The sequence below is a fragment of the Cinclus cinclus genome, chromosome 17, assembly GCF_963662255.1.
Source record: "Cinclus cinclus chromosome 17, bCinCin1.1, whole genome shotgun sequence".
Lineage (NCBI taxonomy): Eukaryota > Metazoa > Chordata > Aves > Passeriformes > Cinclidae > Cinclus > Cinclus cinclus.
This window is the reverse complement of record NC_085062.1, coordinates 11,968,781-11,991,119: the sequence shown is the minus strand read 5'-3', so window position 1 is coordinate 11,991,119 and position 22,339 is coordinate 11,968,781. Positions and strand designations below refer to the sequence as shown.

The 22,339-nt window shown below is 41.4% G+C and overlaps 2 protein-coding genes across 2 annotated transcripts; both read left to right on the top strand.

Annotated features, from left to right (window-relative positions):
- Nucleotides 1–1,090: 1,090 nt before the first annotated feature.
- LOC134050771 (solute carrier family 2, facilitated glucose transporter member 11-like) lies at nucleotides 1,091–10,593 on the top strand. Its single transcript, XM_062504088.1, has 12 exons — nucleotides 1,091–1,114; nucleotides 1,711–1,809; nucleotides 2,651–2,811; nucleotides 3,384–3,508; nucleotides 4,926–5,055; nucleotides 5,192–5,340; nucleotides 5,938–6,125; nucleotides 7,160–7,270; nucleotides 7,340–7,441; nucleotides 8,473–8,548; nucleotides 9,486–9,613; nucleotides 10,387–10,593. Exons 1-12 carry the CDS (start codon nucleotides 1,091–1,093, stop codon nucleotides 10,591–10,593), a joined length of 1,500 nt encoding a protein of 499 aa, XP_062360072.1.
- Nucleotides 10,594–14,385: 3,792 nt separating this feature from the next.
- Nucleotides 14,386–21,948, top strand: LOC134050769 (solute carrier family 2, facilitated glucose transporter member 11-like). Its single transcript, XM_062504086.1, has 12 exons — nucleotides 14,386–14,409; nucleotides 15,270–15,368; nucleotides 15,806–15,966; nucleotides 17,517–17,641; nucleotides 17,885–18,014; nucleotides 18,621–18,769; nucleotides 19,313–19,500; nucleotides 19,642–19,752; nucleotides 20,258–20,359; nucleotides 20,533–20,608; nucleotides 21,272–21,399; nucleotides 21,742–21,948. The coding sequence occupies exons 1-12, from the start codon at nucleotides 14,386–14,388 to the stop codon at nucleotides 21,946–21,948; spliced, it is 1,500 nt and encodes a 499-aa protein (XP_062360070.1).
- Nucleotides 21,949–22,339: the final 391 nt, after the last annotated feature.

Sequence of the window (22,339 nt, the reverse complement as noted above, 5' to 3'; positions counted from 1 at the left end):
CACAGGATTTGCAGTGAGCCCCTCTGTAAATAATTGCATTCTGTGTTTTATACACTGAAAGTACAAGTCCTGAGGGTGAGCTTGAGCATTTACTGAGGGCCTCAGTGTAACCCCATTGCCCCATTTGCCCCCACCAGGACAATCCCCTGGCATGAGGAGAATGAGCAAAGGCTTTGAAGACAAGAAGAGCACAGGGCATCAACCACACATGAAAGCCCCAGGCAGCCCAACCTCCTTTTCCAAGTGCTGGCTCCAGTGGGAGCTATGTAGAGCTACAGTTTGGGCTCTACCTCACAAGAAAGGAGCCTCTGGGAATCAAAAGTGAATTTTTAGTGCCTGCAATGCTGATTTTGGAGCCATTCTGTGTCAAAGCTGAAACCTGAGGGAGTAAGATCATGGTGGTCCTATCCCAATTCATTAGGGCATATTTTCCTTCTCTGACAGCTTCCATGAACCTTAATCTCTTACTGCTTTTTCACCACACCTGGTCTACAAACATCCCCATAAACACCAGACAATAAATGCCCTTCCTCAGCACAGTCTAAGTCATTCATAAGGCCAGAACAGCAAAATTAGGCTCTGAAATCTGCCTGTTTTTCTTCTAATTACGGTGCTTAATTTATCAAAGAATCTGAAATAGAACACCACATACTTTACTTATTAATAAATAACAATAGCTAAACCTTGTACCAACTGCTTTTTGCTTTCTGCAGATTATAGCAGATGTACATACTAATCTATACCATAGAAGTAAAGCATTTTACTGTTCCTGGAAAACTATTTGGATTGTTTTGCCTAGGAAACTCTTCTAGTTTCCCTTCCCAAAGCCCTCACTAGTCCCCAGATGCAGATTTTCTTTGCTTTGAAACATTCCCCCTGGGGACTGGACTAGATGTAATTATTTCCTGAAATATTTAATCTGGCAGTGTTAACTTTGGCCAGTCGAAGTGAGTGAAGATGAAATAGTAAAAATTTAACTCTGATGCCTGAAGCCAAATGCCCACTGCTGTAGCAGCAGGCAGGAGACAGAGACACAAAGCTGTGATGACCAAGACACATCACACGCTGGACAGCCAGCCCTCAGCCAGAGATGACCGGTTTCCTATCAAACCTGGTAAGTACTTGGTGGGATATTTACATCTGGGACATTCTTGTGTGCTGCTGGGGCTTCAAAGAAAACAAAATCTATGTCTTGGTAAGAACAAGGCTCCTGTTAACTACGAGCATCTTGGAAGTGGTTCTGCCCACTATTTTGAGGTGCTACAGCGCTTCACATGCTCTGCCATCCACTTTTACCATATTTTTATCACTATGTTAATGTGTCTTAAATGTTTTCATGGACTGGAAAATATTTGTTTATCTAGAAACATAATGTTCTTTTTTTACCTGGTTAAAAAAAAAATCCTTTCTTAAATACATTTAATTATTTAGTGCAAGACAGGGCAGGTAGAGGTTTTGAGAGGCAGGGAACAGGACTGGATGCTAGCAGCCATGGTGCCTTGACAAGGATGTTTGTGGAAGCTGCACTTCCTTGAGTTGGATGTAGGGAAATCACAGGAGGATGTACATCTCACACCAGGGCAAGCAGAGGGAATATTCCTACCTGAAAATCCCCTGAGCAAATGAGATGTTTCTGGAGAATGAAATACAGATTGTGAGAACAGCCTGAATTGGCTACAACCTTAAGAAGATTTTGTTCTACTTCTGCAGGTACAGTACCAGGGGCTCTTTCGAATGATCACTGTCCTGGGGATTGGTGGCACATTCCAAATCGGCTTTCAAATTTCTACCATCACCTACATGTCTCAGGTAGTCAAAGATGCACATGGCACTCTGGTTAATGAGAGCACTGAGTCTCCATTGCTGCCTGAGGCTGCTCCTCTGGCATTCAGAAGGGGTTTAATCATTGCATTCTCCTCTCATTTCCCATTTGCTATCATGAAGAGCAGAGCATGTCAAAGTGTTGCAAACAGAAAAAGAGATATCTGCAAGTTGTTGTTAATAGAACTGTTCGTCAGAAGACACAGACTAACTAGGGTGGCACCTGTCTCCCCTAAAATCTTACAGCCCATGTGCCTTCTTCAGTGGTTTCAGTTGATATTTTATGGTTATCCATATTGACAGAAAAATAGAACAAGTGAGCCATGCTCCAGGGAAATGTCTGCTTCTCTCCACTGATCGCAGGTGAAACTTCCATTAAGGGCACTGAAGTTTAGAGGGAAGACATCATTACTTTGTAAACATCACCTTAGTGGAAAAGCATTATTTTCTGGCTTCAGAGCGCTAAGTTCTGAGTGAAAAAGCATTTAGGAATTGCACTAAACAGGCTCTGGGTAATGTGGCAATCTTGGCAGGTGTGTGAGAGAAAACCCATAACTCATTTGCAGAACACTGTAGTAGAGTTTATACTCTTCTTTAGTACCAGTCCATGCCTCACTTCCTCAAATTTCGAGGACAAAAAACCCAAAGATTGAACTTTTAATGGCAGAATGAGCATAGCACGTATAATACACGTGTTAGCTAACACACATTTTTAAAGCCTGTGTGAAGTAGTAACTTCAGCTGGAGCAACAAAATTATTTCGTAAATATAATAAAATACCTGCAGTGCTGTCACAGGTATTGTTAATGAACTTTTTTCTCTGTCTCAGCATGTTAAGGCTTTCATTAATGAAACCTGGCTGGAGCGCTATGGCTATCCCATCCAACAGGACAACCTCTTGTTCCTGTGGTCTATCACTGTGTCCATCTTTGGTATAGGAGGTCTCTTGGGTTCTTCAGGAAGCAGATACCTCACTGTCAAATTTGGCAAGTATGTATGTTGAAATACAATTTGTCAATTTATTCTTAAGGAAATGATAGTCAAGGTTTTAAAGGAGACAGACTTTTAGACTTAGTCATGGTTGTAGCACAGCCAGCTTAGCTGTGGTGTCAGCTCATTTTCCTGCTTCCTGCCCACGTCCTGTGCTGTCAGCCTGTCCCACCAGGCACAGCTCCTCAGATTGGGTTCATCTTAATTGATCTCAGCAATAAGGAAAGGCAGCACCTGGCTGAAGTCAGAACAGGTTCTTGAAAGTGCTACTCAAAATACAGAAGCTTTGAGATTCTTGTTGGTGCTGCAATAATGTGTTTACAGTGGATGTTCAAGCGCAGAAAAGCTTTCAGAGTTTTCTCTGCTACACAGCCCAGAAGTGCTCCCAAACTCCCAGGTGCAGCCACGTGCCAAGGCACATATTGAGTCCAAAGTACCCAGTGCTTATTTTGTCCTCAACCACATATGTGCAATTTCAAAAAACTATCAAGACAACTTCAGCCAATGCATGGCAATAAGTGACATTTCCCTTTGGAGTTACAAAACTTTTTTTCATTTTCTTGCACTTGCAGAAAGAAATGTCTCTTGTGCAACAATGTGCTCATGATAGTGGCAGCATCTATCATGGGCTGCAGTAAAATATCCCAGTCCTTTGAGATGATTCTAATTGGACGCTTCATGTGTGGAGTCAGTGCAGGTGAGTGACTTCTCCCACAGGTGAGTGGGAGATTTCAGCAGAATCTCACAAAATTTTAAATCCTTTTTCAAAGTAAGCAATAAGACTACACTAAGAAAACAAAATGTTGAAGTCAGTGATCTTTTGTAAGAAGGTTTTCTATAATGTGCTGCAATGAAGAGCATAATTATTATTAATTTCATTGATACCAAATTAAACTCATCTTTACCAAGTGTATGAATATTCACAGATGTCAGAAATGTTTTGATACCACATGAAACAAGGGATTTTCTGAAAGAAAAGTATGTTTAATATTTTCTTGAATTTAGCTTGAAGTACTGAGAATGATACAGTTTAAAACTAGTATTTAAATAAGGGGGAAGTATTCCAAGTAGTAAAGTCCTTGGGGTTAGTACAAAGATCTGGACTTAAGAAAGCCAAATCACTCCTGGCAAGTAGACTACAGGCAGTAAAAACATCCTATGCTATCAGTATTTTTTTTTTCCCTACATGAAACTTGCCTTTCTACTGTTTGCATATTCGCAGGGATGTCTCTTTTAGCTTATCAAAGAGTTAACTTAGAAGTTAATGGCTATTTTTCAAATAACCAGATTTTTACATTGCTTCTCTGACACACAGGTGTGTTGAAGAGCTATGGTTGTAATTTGAGAACAGCTTACCCACAGGGGCCTTGCTCTGGTCTAGTATCTGTATCATGTTTCTTTCAAAAACCTGATTTTTGTTAAAGAGACTGCAATCAAAAGAGATTGCTTTGCCATCACATACAGCCAAGAGAAGAACTTGTTGCATTTGAAACAGATTAAATGGGTTGTGACCACCATATCAGGAAAAAGCTTCTGTTCCTGGACTAGTATTTAGCATGTCTGAGTTAATAGACGTAACTGGAAACACCAACTCTGCCTGAAATCATGGAAGTTATTGCTGGATGACAGAAAAGAAATGCTCATGTCTGCACCTAAATCACATGCAAATCACCATTGACTATAGCACTATATGTGATAATTTGCCGTGAGTCTATTATACAGCTCTTCAATAGAGTTATGTCAGAGAAAGCTGAGATTGTGTGCGTTAACTACAAGCATATTAAATACTGCTAAAAAGTCTTTAGCTATTCAGCACTTGCACACCCTGGGTCCTTTAAAACATGTTAAGGCTCACAGGAGATCTTATGATGAGGCTCACCTATACCTTAAAGGGAAAACTGTACATTTCTTAAGATCAAGAAACTGCACTCTGCAAAGTGGACCAATACTTCTGCAGAAAGAGTTAAAAAATCTAGTGCCAGAAGTCTCGCATGTGAGTTGAGGTATGTGCCAGAGACAGCCCTGCTCTGTAATACTTGATTATTTACTTCTAGTTTTATGTCCAATGGTTATGTCTTCTTTCCTCTCTCCCATAATTCCCTCTTCACCTCTAGGTCTTTGTGTTCCTCTACATCACCAATATGTTGGAGAAATTTCCCCTAAGAAGCTACGTGGATTTGCAAACTCCACTTCCTCTTTCTTTTGGTCATTGGGAAAAGCCATAGGACAAATTTCAGGCCAAAGGTATAATGCAATTGCTTACCCCACAATTCATTTCTGGATCCCTTCCACCTTTCGCTTCTTCCTCTGCTTTTCCATCCGTCCCTTTCTCTTCTCAAGCTGATGCAATGAACTCTAACACACATTTTCTCCCTGCCAGGGAGCTGCTGGGCAGTCAGACGCTGTGGCCCATGCTGATGGCCTCCTGTGGACTCCCAGCACTGGTCCAGCTGGTCACTCTTCCCTTCTTCCCAGAGTCCCCACCGTATCTCCTCATGCATAAAGGAGACCAGGAAGGCTGCAAAAAAGGTAACTGAGGGCTTCAAGTTCCTGCTCCTCACTTGACTTAGAACCATTTTGTGATGTTTGCTTTCCCCATATGGAAATAAATAAATAGGGCAAAGTTTCTCCCTGCTCGTTTCCCACATGGCTCTGTGAATACCTACTAAATCCATCATTGTTGTAGACCCCACATAGAACACAAAACTACTTCCCTCTACAGCTCTGTATTACAAAACCTTTCGCATTTGTCTGACACCACCTGCACTGTCAGTCCGATGATTAATACTAAATGAAAAATGAAAAATAGCTGTTTGCACTGCAGGGCTCCACCAGGCACCCCTTATCTCTGGTTATTGGCTCTGTACCCTGCTCACATCCTGAGAGAAGGAGGAAGGCTGAAAGGTGGCCCCATGGGCAGGGAGGGAGCCCTTGTGCAGCCACAAGTCCCACTGTGCAGGAGGGGATCAGGGCTCTGGAACATCCTGTAAGATATCTCTGCCTCTCAGCACAGCCCCAGCCCATGCACGCTGGGCTGCCAGACACTTGTATCACCTACTCAGAAAGCTTCTCAGGGAATAAACAGAGATGAATTAACATGGCAGGTCTCGCTCTCCTTCTTCACAGCCATAAGGCAGCTTTGGGGTGAAGGCCAACACCAAGCAGAAATTGATGACATCATGAAAGAGAAGGCAACAATGAAAAACACCAAGATCTTGAGTGTCCTGGAACTAGTGAAAGAACCATCTTTCCGTTGGCAGCTGTACATGATAGTTATTCTGACCGCCACAATTCAGCTATGTGGCATCAATGCAGTTGAGTGTATTTCCCCCTTAAAGTCCCAAGATATCACAGCTCACGGGAGCTTCCTCCATTTTCTCAGGCTTCTCAGACCAAACCTTGCTGTCTGCCAGCTCTTCTAGAGGACAGCAGCAGCCACATAGCTTGGCTGGGCTCTGTGTGACATCCCTCAGCTCTTGGTCCCTGCTGGAGTTACCTGTCTCTGTAGTTAGGCTCATTGAACAGCCACCTTTGGGAGCCATTGCAGAGCTCCAGAGCTCACTCTTACAAATGAGCCCACTCTCTACTGGAAAAATCTGTAGTTTTGTGTGACTGCTCACTGCAACTGCTCCTATTTCTCCCCGACTTTTAGCACCCTGAGATGTTGGGATGGCAGTCTGCTCACTCTGCCTTTAAAGCTAACAACAAGCAACTGCCTGTTCTGCAGCTTCTGCAGCTCTGCTTTCCTCACAACAGTGCTTTTCTGGGATCCTTCTGAAGTCACAGCTTTGCAATTGCCTGCATGACTCTCCTACTTACAACATCATGATGCAGCAGCATCTGTAAAGGAAATACACAGCTGAATATAACACAGCTTAAACTGAAATCTTTATCACCTCAGCATATATCCAAACACTAGCAGAGAGACTTGAAAAGATGTTTGGTTTACCCCCTCATGACTCCATAACCCACGCTCCTCTTTCTTGGGAATATTCTACAATGTTGTTTTTGGATGGGCTCTGAAAACAAAGTATACCTGGCTGTTTCTGAAAGTACCTGAATCAGGAGCCTGCAAACCTAATTGCATTGTAGTAGCTGGAGGTCCAATTATCCCAGAAATTTATATTTTATAAAATTAACTCTTGAATTAATTATATAATGTTATATAATATTTTTTTTTAAATGAATAATACCAAAAGAGTGCAGAATTTCAGCTCACTCCAAAGCTGAGCTGCGTGTTCCCTGATTAGCAGCTCATATCTAGGGCAGTGTCATGCAAGTTTGGGTAAGAAATCAATCATTTTCTTCTCTAACTGTTTGTTTGTGGTTTTGGGTTTTTTTTCCCCAGATTTATCTTTATACTTTTGAAGTCCTTCAGACAGCTGGCTTTGATGAAAGAATGGCCTCCTATATGACCCTCTCTATTGGACTCTCTGAACTAGTAGCTGCTGTAGTCTGTGTAAGTCACATTACCAGGGGAGTGGGGCACACTTTGCTCTCCAGCACTGATGTGATTTCTGTCCTTCAGAGCTCCATCATTGAGCGACTGGGCAGGAAAGTGCTCCTAAGAGGAGGTTACTGGATCATGGGCTCACTGCTAGCTGCTATCACTGTGACTCTGTCCCTACAGGTAAGGAAATTCTGCTCCCAGCAGACTGCTCTGGCTATTCTATTTCTGATCTAAAGCTCACTGGCAGGACCACACTACTGAGAAAGGAAAGTGAGGCTTAGGTCAAGCTTGCCGATACGTAGCATTAAACTCTTTCTTAGCCAGTAGTCTTCTGTTCTCCTGCATTCCTTTCAACATAAACCCATGACCTGAGCATGGAACACATAAAACACTGGGAGACTGGCTCCTGACTTCATGAGTCTGCAAACACCAAACACTGGCCAGCACAGACCACAAGATAGCCCTAGGAAAATGGCCCTTTCTATTAATGCTGCTTTTAACAACAAAACCCCAGACCTTTTGCATCAGTTCATTTGAAATGGAACTTTGCTACAGACAATTGTGAGAAGACACTCTCTGTGCACAGACTGGAGACCAGTTCACTGCTCAAACAGTGATACCTCTGTGTCATTGCTGTAGCTTTTTCAGAAACAACCTGTGTTACCAGTACTCATCCGGAGCTACTCCATAGATACACTGCAAAACTGACCTGGAAGCAAGGTGGCAGCAGACTTCTGATTTTGTTTCATTCATGAAGGCTCTCAAGCCCAGGAGAGAGAAATATTTGCTCTCTCAAGCATCGAGTCTTATTTCTTCTTGACTAAGATCTAGAAAAACTATTTTGCAGTACCAGTTATTAAATCTCTAACTTAAAAAAGGCTAAGAAATATGTGATTTGTCCTTCTCATATCTCTGAGGATCGGAGGAAGCGCTATGAGGTCAAAAAGAAGGACAGGGTGCAAAAGTACTCTTCAGACTTGGTTTAATTGAAGCCTCCCTAGATTTGCAGCTGCTCTGCACTGGCAGACCTGTGTCTGCTCACCTAGCAAAGACCTCAGCTGCCCCATCCACACAGCAAAGCACTCACAGCTCTCAGTTCCCACACAGTATATCTTTCTTGAGGTGACAGTGTTGGAAAAGCAGGAGCATTCCTCAACCAGAGCTGTTAACAGTTTTTAAACAGAAGTTTGTTATGGGCTTCTTTTCCCCAGGACTGGTACTTCTGGATGCCATACTGCAGCCTTGCTCTCATTGTCCTGTTCTCAATTGTCTTTGCTCTTGGGCCAGGTAAGATCTCAGTCAAAGGAAATAAAGGAATTGAGTCAGGTGAGCTTATTAATAGGGTTAGGAAAATACCCCCCTATAGTGAATAATATTTAGCATAAGTGAATTAATTTAACATAATCTTGCAGTCATTTAAACATTGTGGGTCCAATTATTCATTGGACATAAAACTCAATACCATCAGGTTTGAGTTTTGCTAACAAGAAGAAAGGAACACACTGGAAAAGCACAGCAAAAATACAGCAAAAGCAGATGGATAAAAGATTTCTTTAAAATGCTAGGAAAAAAAAAACACATAGAAAAAGAAAAGCAAGAGTCCTTTTAAATTCAGTGTTGTATAATGTTACATCTTATCCCACACAGACAGCAGCACAGAAGACCTACTTTGGAGTAATTTTTATCCTGGCATTTATTGCCTGGTACTCATTAAATTTTATTTTATAAAGGCTAATAATTTTTTTAATATTTGTCTTCCCATATGGCAGGGTTGAATTATTTTCCTAATTCAAAACAGTTGAAATCCTGTGACTTCAAAACATAACTGAAATGCCCAGGAAGTAAATCTGGGAAGATCACTCATTGGTAATCTAGCAGAATCACACCAGAAATTCATTTTAGCTATAATAATTGTCATTCCATCCTGACACATCTTCTTTCATGAGAGGATGTCAGGCTTTCACAAGAGTCGACTACTTAATTCTTGGATGTCCCCAGAAATTTATTTGAGTATGTTACCACTTTAATAAACAGATGTCCAGCTGTTTAACATTTTCTTTTGTAAAAAGAAGCAACATACTCAATGCCACTGCACAATTCTGGTGCTCATACCAGTACACTATAGCAGCATCTATTAGATGACTGTGTAACAGCAACACTCAATCCAAATGTTGAAGCCAAAGACATCAAACAAGAAACAATTCTTGTTCTTCTTTCCTTTCAGGTGGTGCCACGGTTTCCACCAGGGTTGAAATTTTCAAGCTGTCCTGCAGACCTCCTGCCTTTGTGATCAGCTCAGTTCTGAACTGGCTGGGAGTGTTTGTGATCGGCACCACCTTCCCCTTCATCGTGGTGAGTGCTCAGCTCTGGGCTCTGGGGGATGAGCAGCACAGGTGACAGTGCTGTCAGGTTGGAGAGCTCTTGGCACCTGCTCTCCCATGTCCACTTTTGCAAGCAAAGGGCCCTGATTTGCCCAGGATGCTCATTCAGACTGAGATTTGCCAAAGGTCAAAATGGAAAAAGGAAAATTGAAAGAATTCCTTATCAAATTCAAAATACTTTGGGTGATGCCTTGGTGTGGCTACCTAGAACAGAGGCCAGACAGAGTTAAAAGAATAAAGTAGGTATTTATTAAAGGCCTTCAAAGGATACACCTTGGGCAGTGCAAAGCCTGGCAGAGGCGACACCCAAAATGGATGATGGTCACGAGTTTCTCAGACAGATATCAGTTTGGTCTATCTGCATATCAGAGCTTAATTGTTCAATTATAGCTTCAGGTAATGAAGTAATTGTTCAATTATAGCTTCAGGTAATGAAGTAATATTCCCCTGGTTTGCTTCCCCCACCACTGGTTCACTTTTGTCCATACTTTTTGGGGCCTGAGGTAGATGGTGACCTTGGTTCTCAGAGTTGGAAGAATTGTTTTGTCTGACCAAAACGCAAAGAGAGCTTAGTAACACTCTGTATAGTGTTCAGAACTATACAGTAATGCAATTAAGAATCTGAAAAGTATAAAAGCTAAAACTTAAGGCTTCATGGGACCCAAATACAAAAAATGTGCCAAGAAAGTTACTAAAGCAGACGTGCTCATCTTGCTATCTTTCTCACTTTGTTCTTTCCTGCAGGAAAGACTCAAGCACTTCTGCTTCCTCATCTTTATGGTGGTACTGTTCACTTCAGGGACAATTATCCACCTGTTCCTTCCAGAAACAAAAGGGAAATCAATCATGGAAATCACAGAAGAATTCAATAAGCTAAACTTTAAAAACAAGTGTATTCCAGCAACTCCAAATCATGTCACAGAGGATTATACCTTCTGCACCAGGCTTTGACCGGCTGTAAGGGGGAATTAGGTTTTTGTAAAAATATAGGAAAAAAAAGACTTTTGCCATTTTCTGTCTAACAAGTTGCTCCAAATGGACTGTCAGCTTTCCTATCTGTCACTTACAAGGTTCCCATTTTGCCAAACCAGCTTCTTTCTCAAGCACTCCACTCTGGGCAGCTCTGGAAAGGGACAAGGACTGATACTAACAGGATAGACTTGTGTGAATCATGAGCATTTTGGCTTAATGTGCTGATGTGCAAATCTCTTCTTAACAGAGCAACTAATACACACTGAAACTACACATGTAGAATTTACAAACACTCTGCTGACCACAGAGAAAGGAAAGACCTGTGATCCTCTCTCACTATGATTTCTGAGTATGTTTTTACAGTGCTGAAATGGGAACAGTGAAGTTCTTGGCTTGCTATCTCTGGCTAGTGTTCAATCCATAACAGATTAAAGAAAAAATTTAGTGGAATAGGAGATAAATTCTTTGTTTCTCTAGATTCAACTGAATAACCAAACCTTGCCAGGTTCCCATGCACAATGCCATGTTGTCCTTGTGTAGTGTCTAGTTTGACAGACTTCAAGCGTTTCAGATTGCCTTTCAGCAGCAATAGAGCTAAAAGGACTGATGGATAGAATCCAGGCACCATAAACCCCCAGCATCCACAGTCATTTTAGATACTCTGCGCTATCCTGCCCATCACTGCTGTCATCTCAGGTCTGCAGCTCCTCCTCCAGGAACAGAATTCCCACAGATATCTCAAGGGCTGTGAATCCCACAACAGAACTGTGACTTTCCTCGTGTGACTTTTGCCTACCTGGAACCTGATTACCCCAGAAGAGCCATCTCAGATTGGAACTGGTTCAATCAGAAACTTATTTTGAAATATACAGGGAGACTTTTCTTTTCTTTAGAAGGTGTCTAATATTCTGCATATTTCCCTCTATAAATAAATGAGAGGCTCACATGGTCATAGAAGGAAAGCAATACTGTGAGGATCAACATGACCAAAGCTAAGGCTTACTGTGAAGCACATTACACAATTAAAGTCCAAATTCTAGAATTGCGCAGTAAAAAAAAGTGGGTTTACCTTTGCTGTTGCTTTGACTGGCATATTTACTTAAACAATGTTATTCAAGATAAGAAATCAAATGTTCATCTTAACTGCTGCTTATTTTTAATTGCAAATGGTAACCATAATAAAAAGGCAGACTGCCTTGTAATAAAACCTCTGGCCTTTTCATTTCTTTCCCCACACCATGATCTCCTCAGGGGGAGTTGATTAGAAAAAGTTGTTGGTGTTCACAGCCTTCCATGGTTGGGGTTTTTCATCATTCCTATCTTTAGTGCTGAGTGACACTCCAGACATCTCATTAAATATAACTACATAAGTAGAACTATGTATCTATGAAACATGAAGCGTCCTAAAGTCAGAAAACTCAATGATTTAGTAATGTTCCATGTACATGTAATATGATTAGAAATTACCAGTCAGCTGGAAACATATACTTACCAATATAGATAATAAATATCAACTTTTTGCAAAACAGAATTCTCTCTTCTCTACCAGTCATTCTGGAAACACCACTCCATTACAACAATCCCTGAAATATTTGGAAACAAGAGGAGAGTGGCACTGTGTAACATTGCTGCCAGACTCTCCAGTAAGTCACTTCTCTGGTCTCAGTTATTCATTAGGTAAGTCTTTTAGGAAAGTCTTCCCCGTAGGACTCTCCCCAGGAAGTCAGAGATGCCCTGTGGAACATTGCAGTGACAACGAAGCAGAACAGCCATGTGGAGCACAGGTCACCCTTGGCCTGTGCTCAGTGGAGCAAGAGTTATGCCATGGGGACAGTGTGGTGAAGGGATGAAACAGCAGAAAGGATGGTTCAAGTATGCATGGCAGGGCACAGGGACAAAGGGGACAGTGATTCAGGAACATTACACACACGTCATCTGCCAGAGACATCGGATGACAGGCAAGATATGTCTCAAATACTAACTGAGGCAGATATAAAAACTTTGAAAATGTATCTGTGAACTTCTGTCAGCTGGACACAAAACATATGGATCTGTATTAAGGAAGGCTTAGCACAGCTTTGGATGTGTGTCACACATGACTGTAAAACTGAAAGATAAAATGACTAAATGACCTGATGCTGTGAGACTTACTGCCCTGAGCACAAATCTGACCAAAGGATATCTGTAAGATTTCTGCCAACTACTTATTATGAAACTGCAAATCTAATACAGGGGGCCTCAGAACAGTCTAAGCAGTAACAGCACACAAGCAGTACAGTCACTAATCACCATAAATGCAAAAGAAATTACACAGGAAGGCAGTTACGAGAGGAAGAGTCAACCTACCCAAAGTAAGAATCCTAAATTAAAGTCCGAGAGCAAAAAGTGGAAGTTCCAATATGTATAAATAAACTAAGGAGAAGTGGGGAAAGTAAAGCATTAGAAGACATGTGCAATAGGCTGCATCTGAGAAGGAGTGCCCCATGCTATAATGTACATGTTATTGCCTGTTTGTGTGTCCCCCCAATATCATCTGAGCAAGGCAGATGCCAGCAGCTAACATGGAATTTTGTCCCTTTGTCAGATGCACATGATGTTTTTCCAACTTTGTATAACTTTACAGAAGAAGGAAATTAATTCTTAGCATCAAAGGGACAGTCTCATTTGTGCTCTAACTGCAGCTTATCTGCTAGAGAAACTCAAATGAAGAACAAATCCTTCCATGAACTCTCAGCACAAACCAGCAGCAAAGTCAAGGTCATGATGAGGCCTGAGAGTGGCAGGAGAAACGGCTGGGTGGTGCCATACACTACATTTCAAACATTAGATAGAGAATCCAGGAATATGCTTTGCATATGAAATATTTTATAGTAAATATGACTGCTTGCATCAACCAAGCCCTTTATGATTTCTTCATCCTCTCCTTCAACTGAAGTGTAAATGCCAAGTGATTACTAAGCCATTTACCAACTGAATACATTCAATATCCTCTTAATTGTGAAATAACTGAAGTTAAAACGTGAGAATTTTCTCTCAGAAGAAACAGACATCAATCCAGCTGTGGAGGTTGCAAAACAGCTTCCAAACAACCTTATTTTTTCATTGCAGACCCAGAAATAAGTACACTGACTAGTGGAAAAGCCAGACAAAACTGTGCATGATGAAGCTTTCTCTCTACTAGCAAAGAAAAATCATCTATTAAATAGTTGGTTGGTCAAGCCTGGTGTGCCACTGCAGAATTGTTAAGTTTTCACCTCATTTCAAAATCATGGAATAGTTCAGTTCCTTCCAGTAATGATTAAGTTACGATGTGCTCCAGTTGCCATCACCTGGAGAGAGGACAGCTCTTTCCTATTCCATGTCAAAGTCCTGGAGTTCACTGTCCAAGCCTCACCTAAGACTCCCACCAGAGAGCTCTAAGTTTCTCACTTATACTGAAAACTGAGCAGGTTATGATGATGGGAATCCTGTTTAAAATTGTTTTCTCAGTCCCCTGTCCACTTAGCAGAAGGCAGAGTTCATGAAATACACGGTTCTGTAAGGGACACCATCCTGTTTACTTGGGCTGGACATAACCGTTGGTTGAAATATTTAATCCAACAATCCTAAACTTTGTACACAGCTGGAATATGTGCAATTAACTCAAAACCCTCTGAAGTAAATTTTAACTTCAGTAACATGGGACTAGTTCACTGACAGTGCTGCTGTATAACGTGAGCAGTCGGTTCCTTTGGCAGCTACCAGCAGCAGGCACCAGCTCGTTGGTAGGAGATGGCTGCCTTCTTCTCCAACCTGGTGAGTACCTGCTCACATCTCCTCAGGCCTCTGCCTTACAAAGGGCAAAGATAACACCACACTAGAGATTCAGATTCTTTAAAGATTTTAAATTCCTTTGTTACAGATACCATCTTTCCTTTCTGTGTTTAAACATCACAAAGAGCAATGGGGCTTGGGGCCATGAAGATCCTGTTGCATTGTCTTTTCTATGCAACAGGATGAAATGAAAATCCAACAGCAGCTCTGGCTCTTCCACCACTGACTATGATACTTTACTTTGTCTTCTAAATTACTGATAAAAATACTAGATATTAAGCAATGTGATTACTTCCCAAATAATGAATATAGTAATGGTATAGCAAAAGGCTAAGAAATCATGACCTAAACTCTTAAATAAATTACTTTCTTCACTTCATCAAAAGATAATTAATATAATCCATCAAGAGTTTTCATAATCTTAAAAAGGGAAGAAGTGATATGTATCATTATGGTTTGGTGTACATTGGTTGCTGTTGATTGCAGACCAGGAAAATTATTTCCTCTGCCCCATGTCCAGGACTGACACCTTTATCCAGCCAACCTGTGGGATATTGCAGGCACACAGTGAGAGTTGTACTACTGGGAACACCTTTTCAAACTCCTTTTCTTTCTTGCAAGCAGAGTGACGGATTCTCACCCTTACACCCATGTTGTTCGCTCTGGCCCTGTGGCTGATGGTCATGCTCTGACAGCAGATTAGAGGGATTTTGAAAAATGTTTAAATTCAAAAGGGTCTGAAGTAGACAAAGAGAAAAGACCAGGGTGGCTACAAAGTCTCTGACCTTGCACCAGACTAGAGCAGTGAGAAGCTGATGGAGCATTTTATTTTTGTGTTGCAGGTTCAGTTCCGGGGACTACTTCAAATGATCTTAGTGCTGGGAATTGGTGGTAGTTTCCCATATGGATTCCATATTTCTGTCATTAACTATCCATCTGTGGTAAGTAGCCATCTCTCTGAGGCTGAAAACACAAAGGTGAGAGCCGGAGCCCTCTGCTCTCCCATAAATCCCAAATTCACTGAGCATTCAGCTGATATGTCCAGGCCTTTTCTTTGGCTAACAGTAACGTCACGTGAGTAGAGAGCTTTTCCTGCTTTAAAGAAATGGAGACCATTTTCTGTTTTAAATAATCTCTTGCCATGTAGAGTACAAGCCTCCAAAGGAGGGCACAAAATGAATCTCAGCATGCTCGCCAGGAAGCTTCCCGATTGATACAGACTAGAAGGAATCGCAGTGTGATCTCAATGAACTTGTTTTACTAAAAAAGTCTCAAAAAAAGTCTCATACTAGAACCACAGGCTTGATCTGAAGTACAACAGCCAAACGTGAAGGGATCTTATACCCATTATCCAGGCAAATCCCATTTTATTTTTCAGCACATCAGGAAGTTTATTAATGAAACCTGGATAGATCGACATGGCTCTCCCCTCCATCCTGAGACAATCATGCTGCTGTGGTCCTTCATTGTGTCTGTTTATGGGATAGGAGGATTCCTGGGAAGCCTCTGCTGTGGTTACCTGACTACAAAATACAGGAAGTAAGTACTTCTTGTAACAGATCAGCAGCCAGAAAGTACAGGGAAATACCAAGGTGGACAAATAAGTCCCTTCTTTTTAGTCAAAGCAGCCCTGTTGAAGACAATTGATTTGGTTTCCTGACACATCCAGTGTTTCCAAGTAGCCTGTTTTATTTACCTGCCTTCCCCAGGGAGCCATGTTCTCTAAGGGCTGCAGTCATCATCACATCACTAAATCAGTGCCTCTGGGAGTAGTGGCATAGGATCACATTCTCTTCAGGGTCCCCTATCACTCTCATAAGATCTCCCAAACTTTACAAACTCCAATAAAAGAGCTGTGTGTCCTGTGTTGTAACACATTATATGGAGCTAGTCAAACACATGGAAAATACCCTTATGTGAAAAGAAGAGTCAGATTTCCATTTAAATACACTCATTTTAGGGTGGTGACACTACACTAAATATTCAGATTTAGTCTAGTGAAAATGTGGAGAGAGAAGAAGAAAAATTGCTTGCAATTCCACTATGAAGATGTAATCAGCAGCAAAACAAATGTCCAAGAGACATCTCTTTTCTTGGCAATCCATTTTGCTGAAAGTCAGTTCCAAACAACCTTTGCCACTGGACAAAGGAAGGACTCCTCACCAGTCAGGTCTGTTCTCGGTGCCTTCTGTGTAACACCACTAATTTCATTTGCAGAGAAATTGGCAAACAGATCTTCTTGGTGTGACCCACTTAAAGATCTGCTCCACAACACACTGATCCAGGGGCCCCTCATTTGGGTCTCAACAAACCATCTTAGCCCGTCTGCAATTGTGTTCTTTCCTAACAGGTAAGTGCCCCCAAGAAATTTCTTGTGGGACACTGCCTCATCCCACACACTGAGAGTCTCCCAAGACTGGAAACAAGATCATGCGCCTCTCGCATGGGTTGTTTAACATGTGATAGCCTAATTGCTGCATCATAGCCTAAGCACAGAGTCTCTGTGATCCTTAATGTAGGCAAGAGGGCTCTTGTCTGACAAGTGTCACAGCAAAACATCTGAGTGCAAACGACTTTGAGCCTGAGCCACCAAGGTGGTGAACACACCAGCGTGGATTCTCACAGAGTGACTTTTGAAATGGAATATGCCTCTAAAAAACTCTGTCTGCCATCCCAGAGCATCCATTTAGCCAAGAGTGTCTTTAGTATGAGCCATTCTAGAATGGGACCTGTGGACTCAGACTATTTGTGGGGAACAACCTGACATTTTACAAAGACTTACAGCCATTTAAAAATCTTGGTGACAAACTGGGCCAGTCCTTCAATCTTTTTCCCTACTTGTACTGTGGAAATGCTGACAAAGGGTTCCAACTCTTTAAATTCTAACCTAATATTTTATTAATTCAAATCTAAAAGATCCTAAAATTTTAAAGAACCATTTTGACTATCCTGAGTCAAAATTATTTCAGCCATTCCTCAATACAGTAGGAATAGCTGTACCATGCTTCCTGTCACAGCATGAATAGTCAAAAGAGTACAAGAGGTTCTCATTTCACACTAAATTCTCAAGGTCTTTTTTTTTTCCCCAGGAAAAAGTGCCAAATGTTCACCAATCTCATCATGTTGGTAGCTGCACTTTTCATGGCCCTCAGTAAAACAGCCAAATCCTTTGAGATGATTCTGATTGGGCGCTTTCTCTATGGCATTGGCTCAGGTATGTCACCATGGCCTGCAGGCCCCTGGCTTGCTGTCCTGGGGTTGTCTCTACAGCCATCCTCGAAGAATGGTTTATAAAGCAAGTACACCAGGCACTCAATAAAAGTGAAAGATATAATATATTTTGAAAGAAATTGCAATCTAAATACCAGAGTGAATGGAAACTATATAAGAGAAGATGGTCAAAAAGTTAAGCTTTCCTAAATATTTTAACTGTTATTTATCCTCTTGTATGTTCAAGGTTTTTCTCTCAATATACATCCTCAGTATGTAGGAGAGATTTCACCCAAGAAGTTGCGTGGGTTTACCAACTCCACTGTTGCTGTTTTTCTGACCCTGGGAAAACTCACAGGACAGGTGGTTGGACTACGGTAAATTCTCCAATTTTTCTATTAGGTTGCTACTAAAAGTAGAACTGTTTATTTAACTTTACCCTCTCACCTAGGCAGTGACTGAGAAACACTCTCCTCCTCCCCAAAACATGCCTTAGCTTGTGTCAGAAGAAAAATACTGATCATATTGGAGGGAAATATACTTTTGAATATAGAAGGCAGAAACTAATTTACTCATAATCTGATTTCTTCTTATTTCCACACTCTTTCTACTCAGAGACTTTCCCTTCAAAATTCATTGTACTTACATGAAAAGTCTTTGCAAGATGGTTTGCTCTTGTGGTCAAGGAGTGGTCAAATGAGTCTCATCAGATCTCTAGACATTATACTGCATTCCAGTGGTATTCAGAAAAAATTTCAAAATATCAGATTCCTTTAAAATAAATTGCCTTTAAAATAAATTCCTTTGAAATAAATTGCCAGAAATAAAAATAGCCAAATTTGTGAAATTTGCCAGATTAAAATTCAGTGGTTAACTCCAGTGAACCCTCAAATGGAATCTGAGCAATCTTTATCACTCAGAAAAATTTCCTCGACATTCATTCCGTTATTTCAGTATAATTTTGTTTCACATACACTTTCCAGGGAGATTTTAGGAAGCGAAGCTTTGTGGCCATGGTTGTTAGCATCTAGTGGACTTTCAGCATTGGTTCAACTGGTTACCCTCCCATTTTTCCCTGATTCACCATCCTACCTCCTGATACAGAAGGGTAATGAGGAAGCCTGCAGGAAAGGTAGAGTGTCTGCTTTCCTCACTTACTTCCCTTCATCTGCTGTGTCACAGTGAGAGCCTCTGCAGAAGATGAGGCAGGGGAGAACTGTGCTGCACAGTGCAGTGCCATGGAGCACAGGGAGTTTCACACAGCAGCTGAGGTACCCATGGCAATGTCTGTGTTAACCTCATTCAGTCCATGAAGACAAGAAATGCAGATGTACATCAGCATGTCTAACATTTCCCACCTTGGTGGGCACTGCTTTATTTCTTTAAAGGAAATGGTTCAGGCAGCTGTCTTTTTTTGTACTATTAAATAAGAAGTACTCAAATGTTTACTTCGTTCACAGTTAAGTAAGCTCCACATTAGAAAGCTGTGCTATACTGACAACCAGACAGACAAAATCCTTCAAATTGCCCACTGCCCCTGCAGCAACCAGATGGCAGAAGCAGCACCAGCACCACCACCTACTCCAGTGGACAGGCAGCCTAAAGGGTTTAGTGCAGCCCCTCCTGATGGAGCTATCCTGGTAGGATAATTCACTTCCCTCTTTCTCCCCTACAGCCATCAGGAAGCTCTGGGGGGAAGGAGACCACCAAGCAGAAATTGATGACATTATGAAGGAGAAGGGTGCAATGGCGAGCACGAAAACCTTGCGTGTCCTTGAAGTAATAAAAGAGCGATCTTTGCGCTGGCAGCTTTACATTTTGATGACTGTCATGACCACGTTGCAGCTCTGTGGAATCAATGCAGTTGAGTGCTCTCTTTATCCCCAGGACAAGAGCAGGCAGCATTACAAACCTCTCAAAGTCAATGTTATTAAAGCAGCTTAGAACTGTATTTCAAATGCAATGGTTTTTTTCACAGGTTCATTTCCTCTTTGCATTTTTCAGATATATTTCTATTCTTTTGAAGTATTCCACACAGCCAAGTTTGAAGAATACCTTATCCCATACGTGTCCCTAGGAGTTGGGTTGTGTGAGTGCTTATCCTCTATACTATGTGTAAGTCCTCCCAGATACGAGTTTGAAGGAAAAAATTAACGTGGGCAACAACTGTGCTTTTCCTTTCTTATAACTGGGCTCAGGGAAATTTTTCATAACCTAAGTGTCATCTTCCTGCTTTGCAAAACCACAGGCAAAGAAGTTTTATCCCAAATTATTTGAATGAGTGTGTGTCTTTAGACTCATTTTTTTTTCCAGCAAAATAATAATTTTCTGATGTTCTGGATTGGATGTGTGTATGTATGTGTGGACAATTTGGCATGTGCCAGCATGCAAGAGAGGGAACTGCCTAATGTCAGCTTAGGATTGACTAATAAACATAGCTTAATTAATAATGACTTAGTTATGAAGAAAATAATCAAATTAATTAGGAACTAAAGAGACTGTCAAATGACACTGAATTATGGCTATTATTTAGACAAGTCTTCTGCCCAGAACACATGGAGAGGGGAGGAATTATTTCCTTTGAGAACGGGGTTTGTGATCCGTGTTTTCTGCTTTCCAGAGCACCCTCATAGACCGCTTTGGGAGGAAGGTGCTGCTCTGGGGTGGATACTTGCTGATGTGTTCTGTGCTGGCACTGCTCACCATGACCCTGTCACTGCAGGTAAAGAGGCAGCAGCCTTGTGGCCACTTCCCCAGCCCACCTTTCTGTTCTTAACTCTGAGGAGATGTATAAAATCTTCAGCCAGTGGCAGGAAATACAGAGCTCTGCTACTCTGTTGTGTGTCTCTCTGTTGTGTGTCTAATGGTTTAATATCACTGGTTTCTCACTTTTAGCATCGGTTTTTCTGGATGCATTACTTCAGCGTTATCTTGATCTTTCTGTTTGTTGTCTTCTATGGAATTGGACCATGTGAGTACATCAGTGATTATGCTGAGAGGAAATTTGGTATTGTATTGGTTAGCAACACAACTGGCAGAGGAAGAACAGGCTAGTGCCTTGCTAAAAAGTTCTGGAAATTAAGGAGGGAAGGGCAGACATATACAGGGGGGAGACAGGAAAAGGATACAGACACCTCAAATTTTATTGCTGATCACATGATCTAAATAATTTAAAACAGTGTCATCTTCTCCAGAGGGTGTGAGATAGAAATTTCAAGGCAGTTTCTAAATTAATCAGCTAAAAGCATGATTATAGGCATTGCCAGGTATGTTATAGTAGTCATCTTCAATAACTTAGTAAGCTGAGCTTATGCCTACCAGTATGCTCCAGGTGGAAGTGGCCACAGGGACCCAAAAGGGAGGCTGGTTTTATAAACCACTGCACCACTAAGAATTGCCAGTTTCATATGAAACTGCATAGATCCACTGATACCAGAAGAAGGATTCCACTACGTACAAGAGGAACCTAAATTAATTGCTGGATTCCATTTCTGGAATCAAGGTCTTTCACCCTCAGAGCAGAGGCCACCTATACACAGGTCACCTATTCTGCCTGTCTGTCACCTCTGCCCCTAGCTTCAGCAGAAGCAAGGAAACAAATAAACCTGCTGTGTGTTTGGCTTTGCTTTTCCAGCTGGAGCCACCATATCTGTGATGGTTGAAATCTTCAGCCAGTCATACAGACCATCAGCCTTTCTGATTGTTGGCTGCATCAACTGGATGGGACTGTTTGTACTTGGGATGATTTTTCCAGTAATTGTTGTAAGTTACTCTCACATGATCCCTCTTTCCAGGCTAATCTATTTCTGAATGCTGGCAAGGGGCAAAATAATAGCAATAAATTGCAATGACATGCAAGGCTTAGCACTCTGTCCAAACACCAAACCTGCTCAGAAATTCCCCGTGCTTTTCAAGAAGCAGGAATTGAACTCAAGTCAAACAGCGACAGGGCCATGAGGAACTCCTGGTTTGATACCTGGCCTGGATTGTGTATTGAGCACACCTTTGAATTTGAACTTCTAAAACACAGGATTGAATTAAAGGGCAGGGAAATAGAAATTAGTTTCTTATTTTCCTTACATTGCCTTGCATTTCTGCTCGCAGGATAACCTTGGAGCCTTCTGCTTCCTTATCTTTTTGGGAATCCTTGCTTTATCAGCAATTTTTATCTACCTGTATCTTCCTGAAACCAAGGGAAAGTCAATTATGGAAATAAAAGCAGAATTCAACAAGTTGAACTTTGGGAAAAAAGAAACTCCTGCCACTGAAAATAACTTTCCTAAGGAACAGTTGTCTTGCACCAAGCTCTGAATGTTCAGAGAAGAAATTTGCATCTCTTGGAAAAGACAGGAAATAATGTTGCAATAGAACTAAAAAAGAAATATTAAAACCAGACTGCAAGTTCTTCTGTGTCATTTAGATTTTCTTTTTTAAGGTAGATATGAAACTCACTATTCTAGAATAATACTAAGTACCTCATAAGCAGGAACCTGCTGGCAAATAGCTCAAAGAGTATCAGGTATACAAAAGAGCAGCTGAAATATTTCAAGAAGATGAACCAAGGTAAAGAATTATTTAGAAGGCTCAGTGACCAACAGTCATGAGGCTGGGGAAGCACAGAAGTCTAAAGTATTTGGCTGACAGGCATGCAGAGGAAAAGATAAATACATGGTTTAGGGTGATCCAAGCAGATACAAACTTA

Bases quoted from the DNA above. Each gene is read 5' to 3' on its own strand.
- LOC134050771 (XM_062504088.1), top strand. From the start codon at position 1,091: ATGACCGGTTTCCTATCAAACCTG. The intron at 5,341-5,937 runs GTAACTGAGGGC...CCTTCTTCACAG, and splicing joins CCAGGAAGGCTGCAAAAAAG to CCATAAGGCAGCTTTGGGGT. The intron at 9,614-10,386 runs GTGAGTGCTCAG...TCTTTCCTGCAG, and splicing joins CCACCTTCCCCTTCATCGTG to GAAAGACTCAAGCACTTCTG.
- LOC134050769 (XM_062504086.1), top strand. From the start codon at position 14,386: ATGGCTGCCTTCTTCTCCAACCTG. The intron at 15,369-15,805 runs GTAAGTAGCCAT...TTTATTTTTCAG, and splicing joins TCATTAACTATCCATCTGTG to CACATCAGGAAGTTTATTAA. The intron at 19,753-20,257 runs GTAAGTCCTCCC...TCTGCTTTCCAG, and splicing joins GCTTATCCTCTATACTATGT to AGCACCCTCATAGACCGCTT.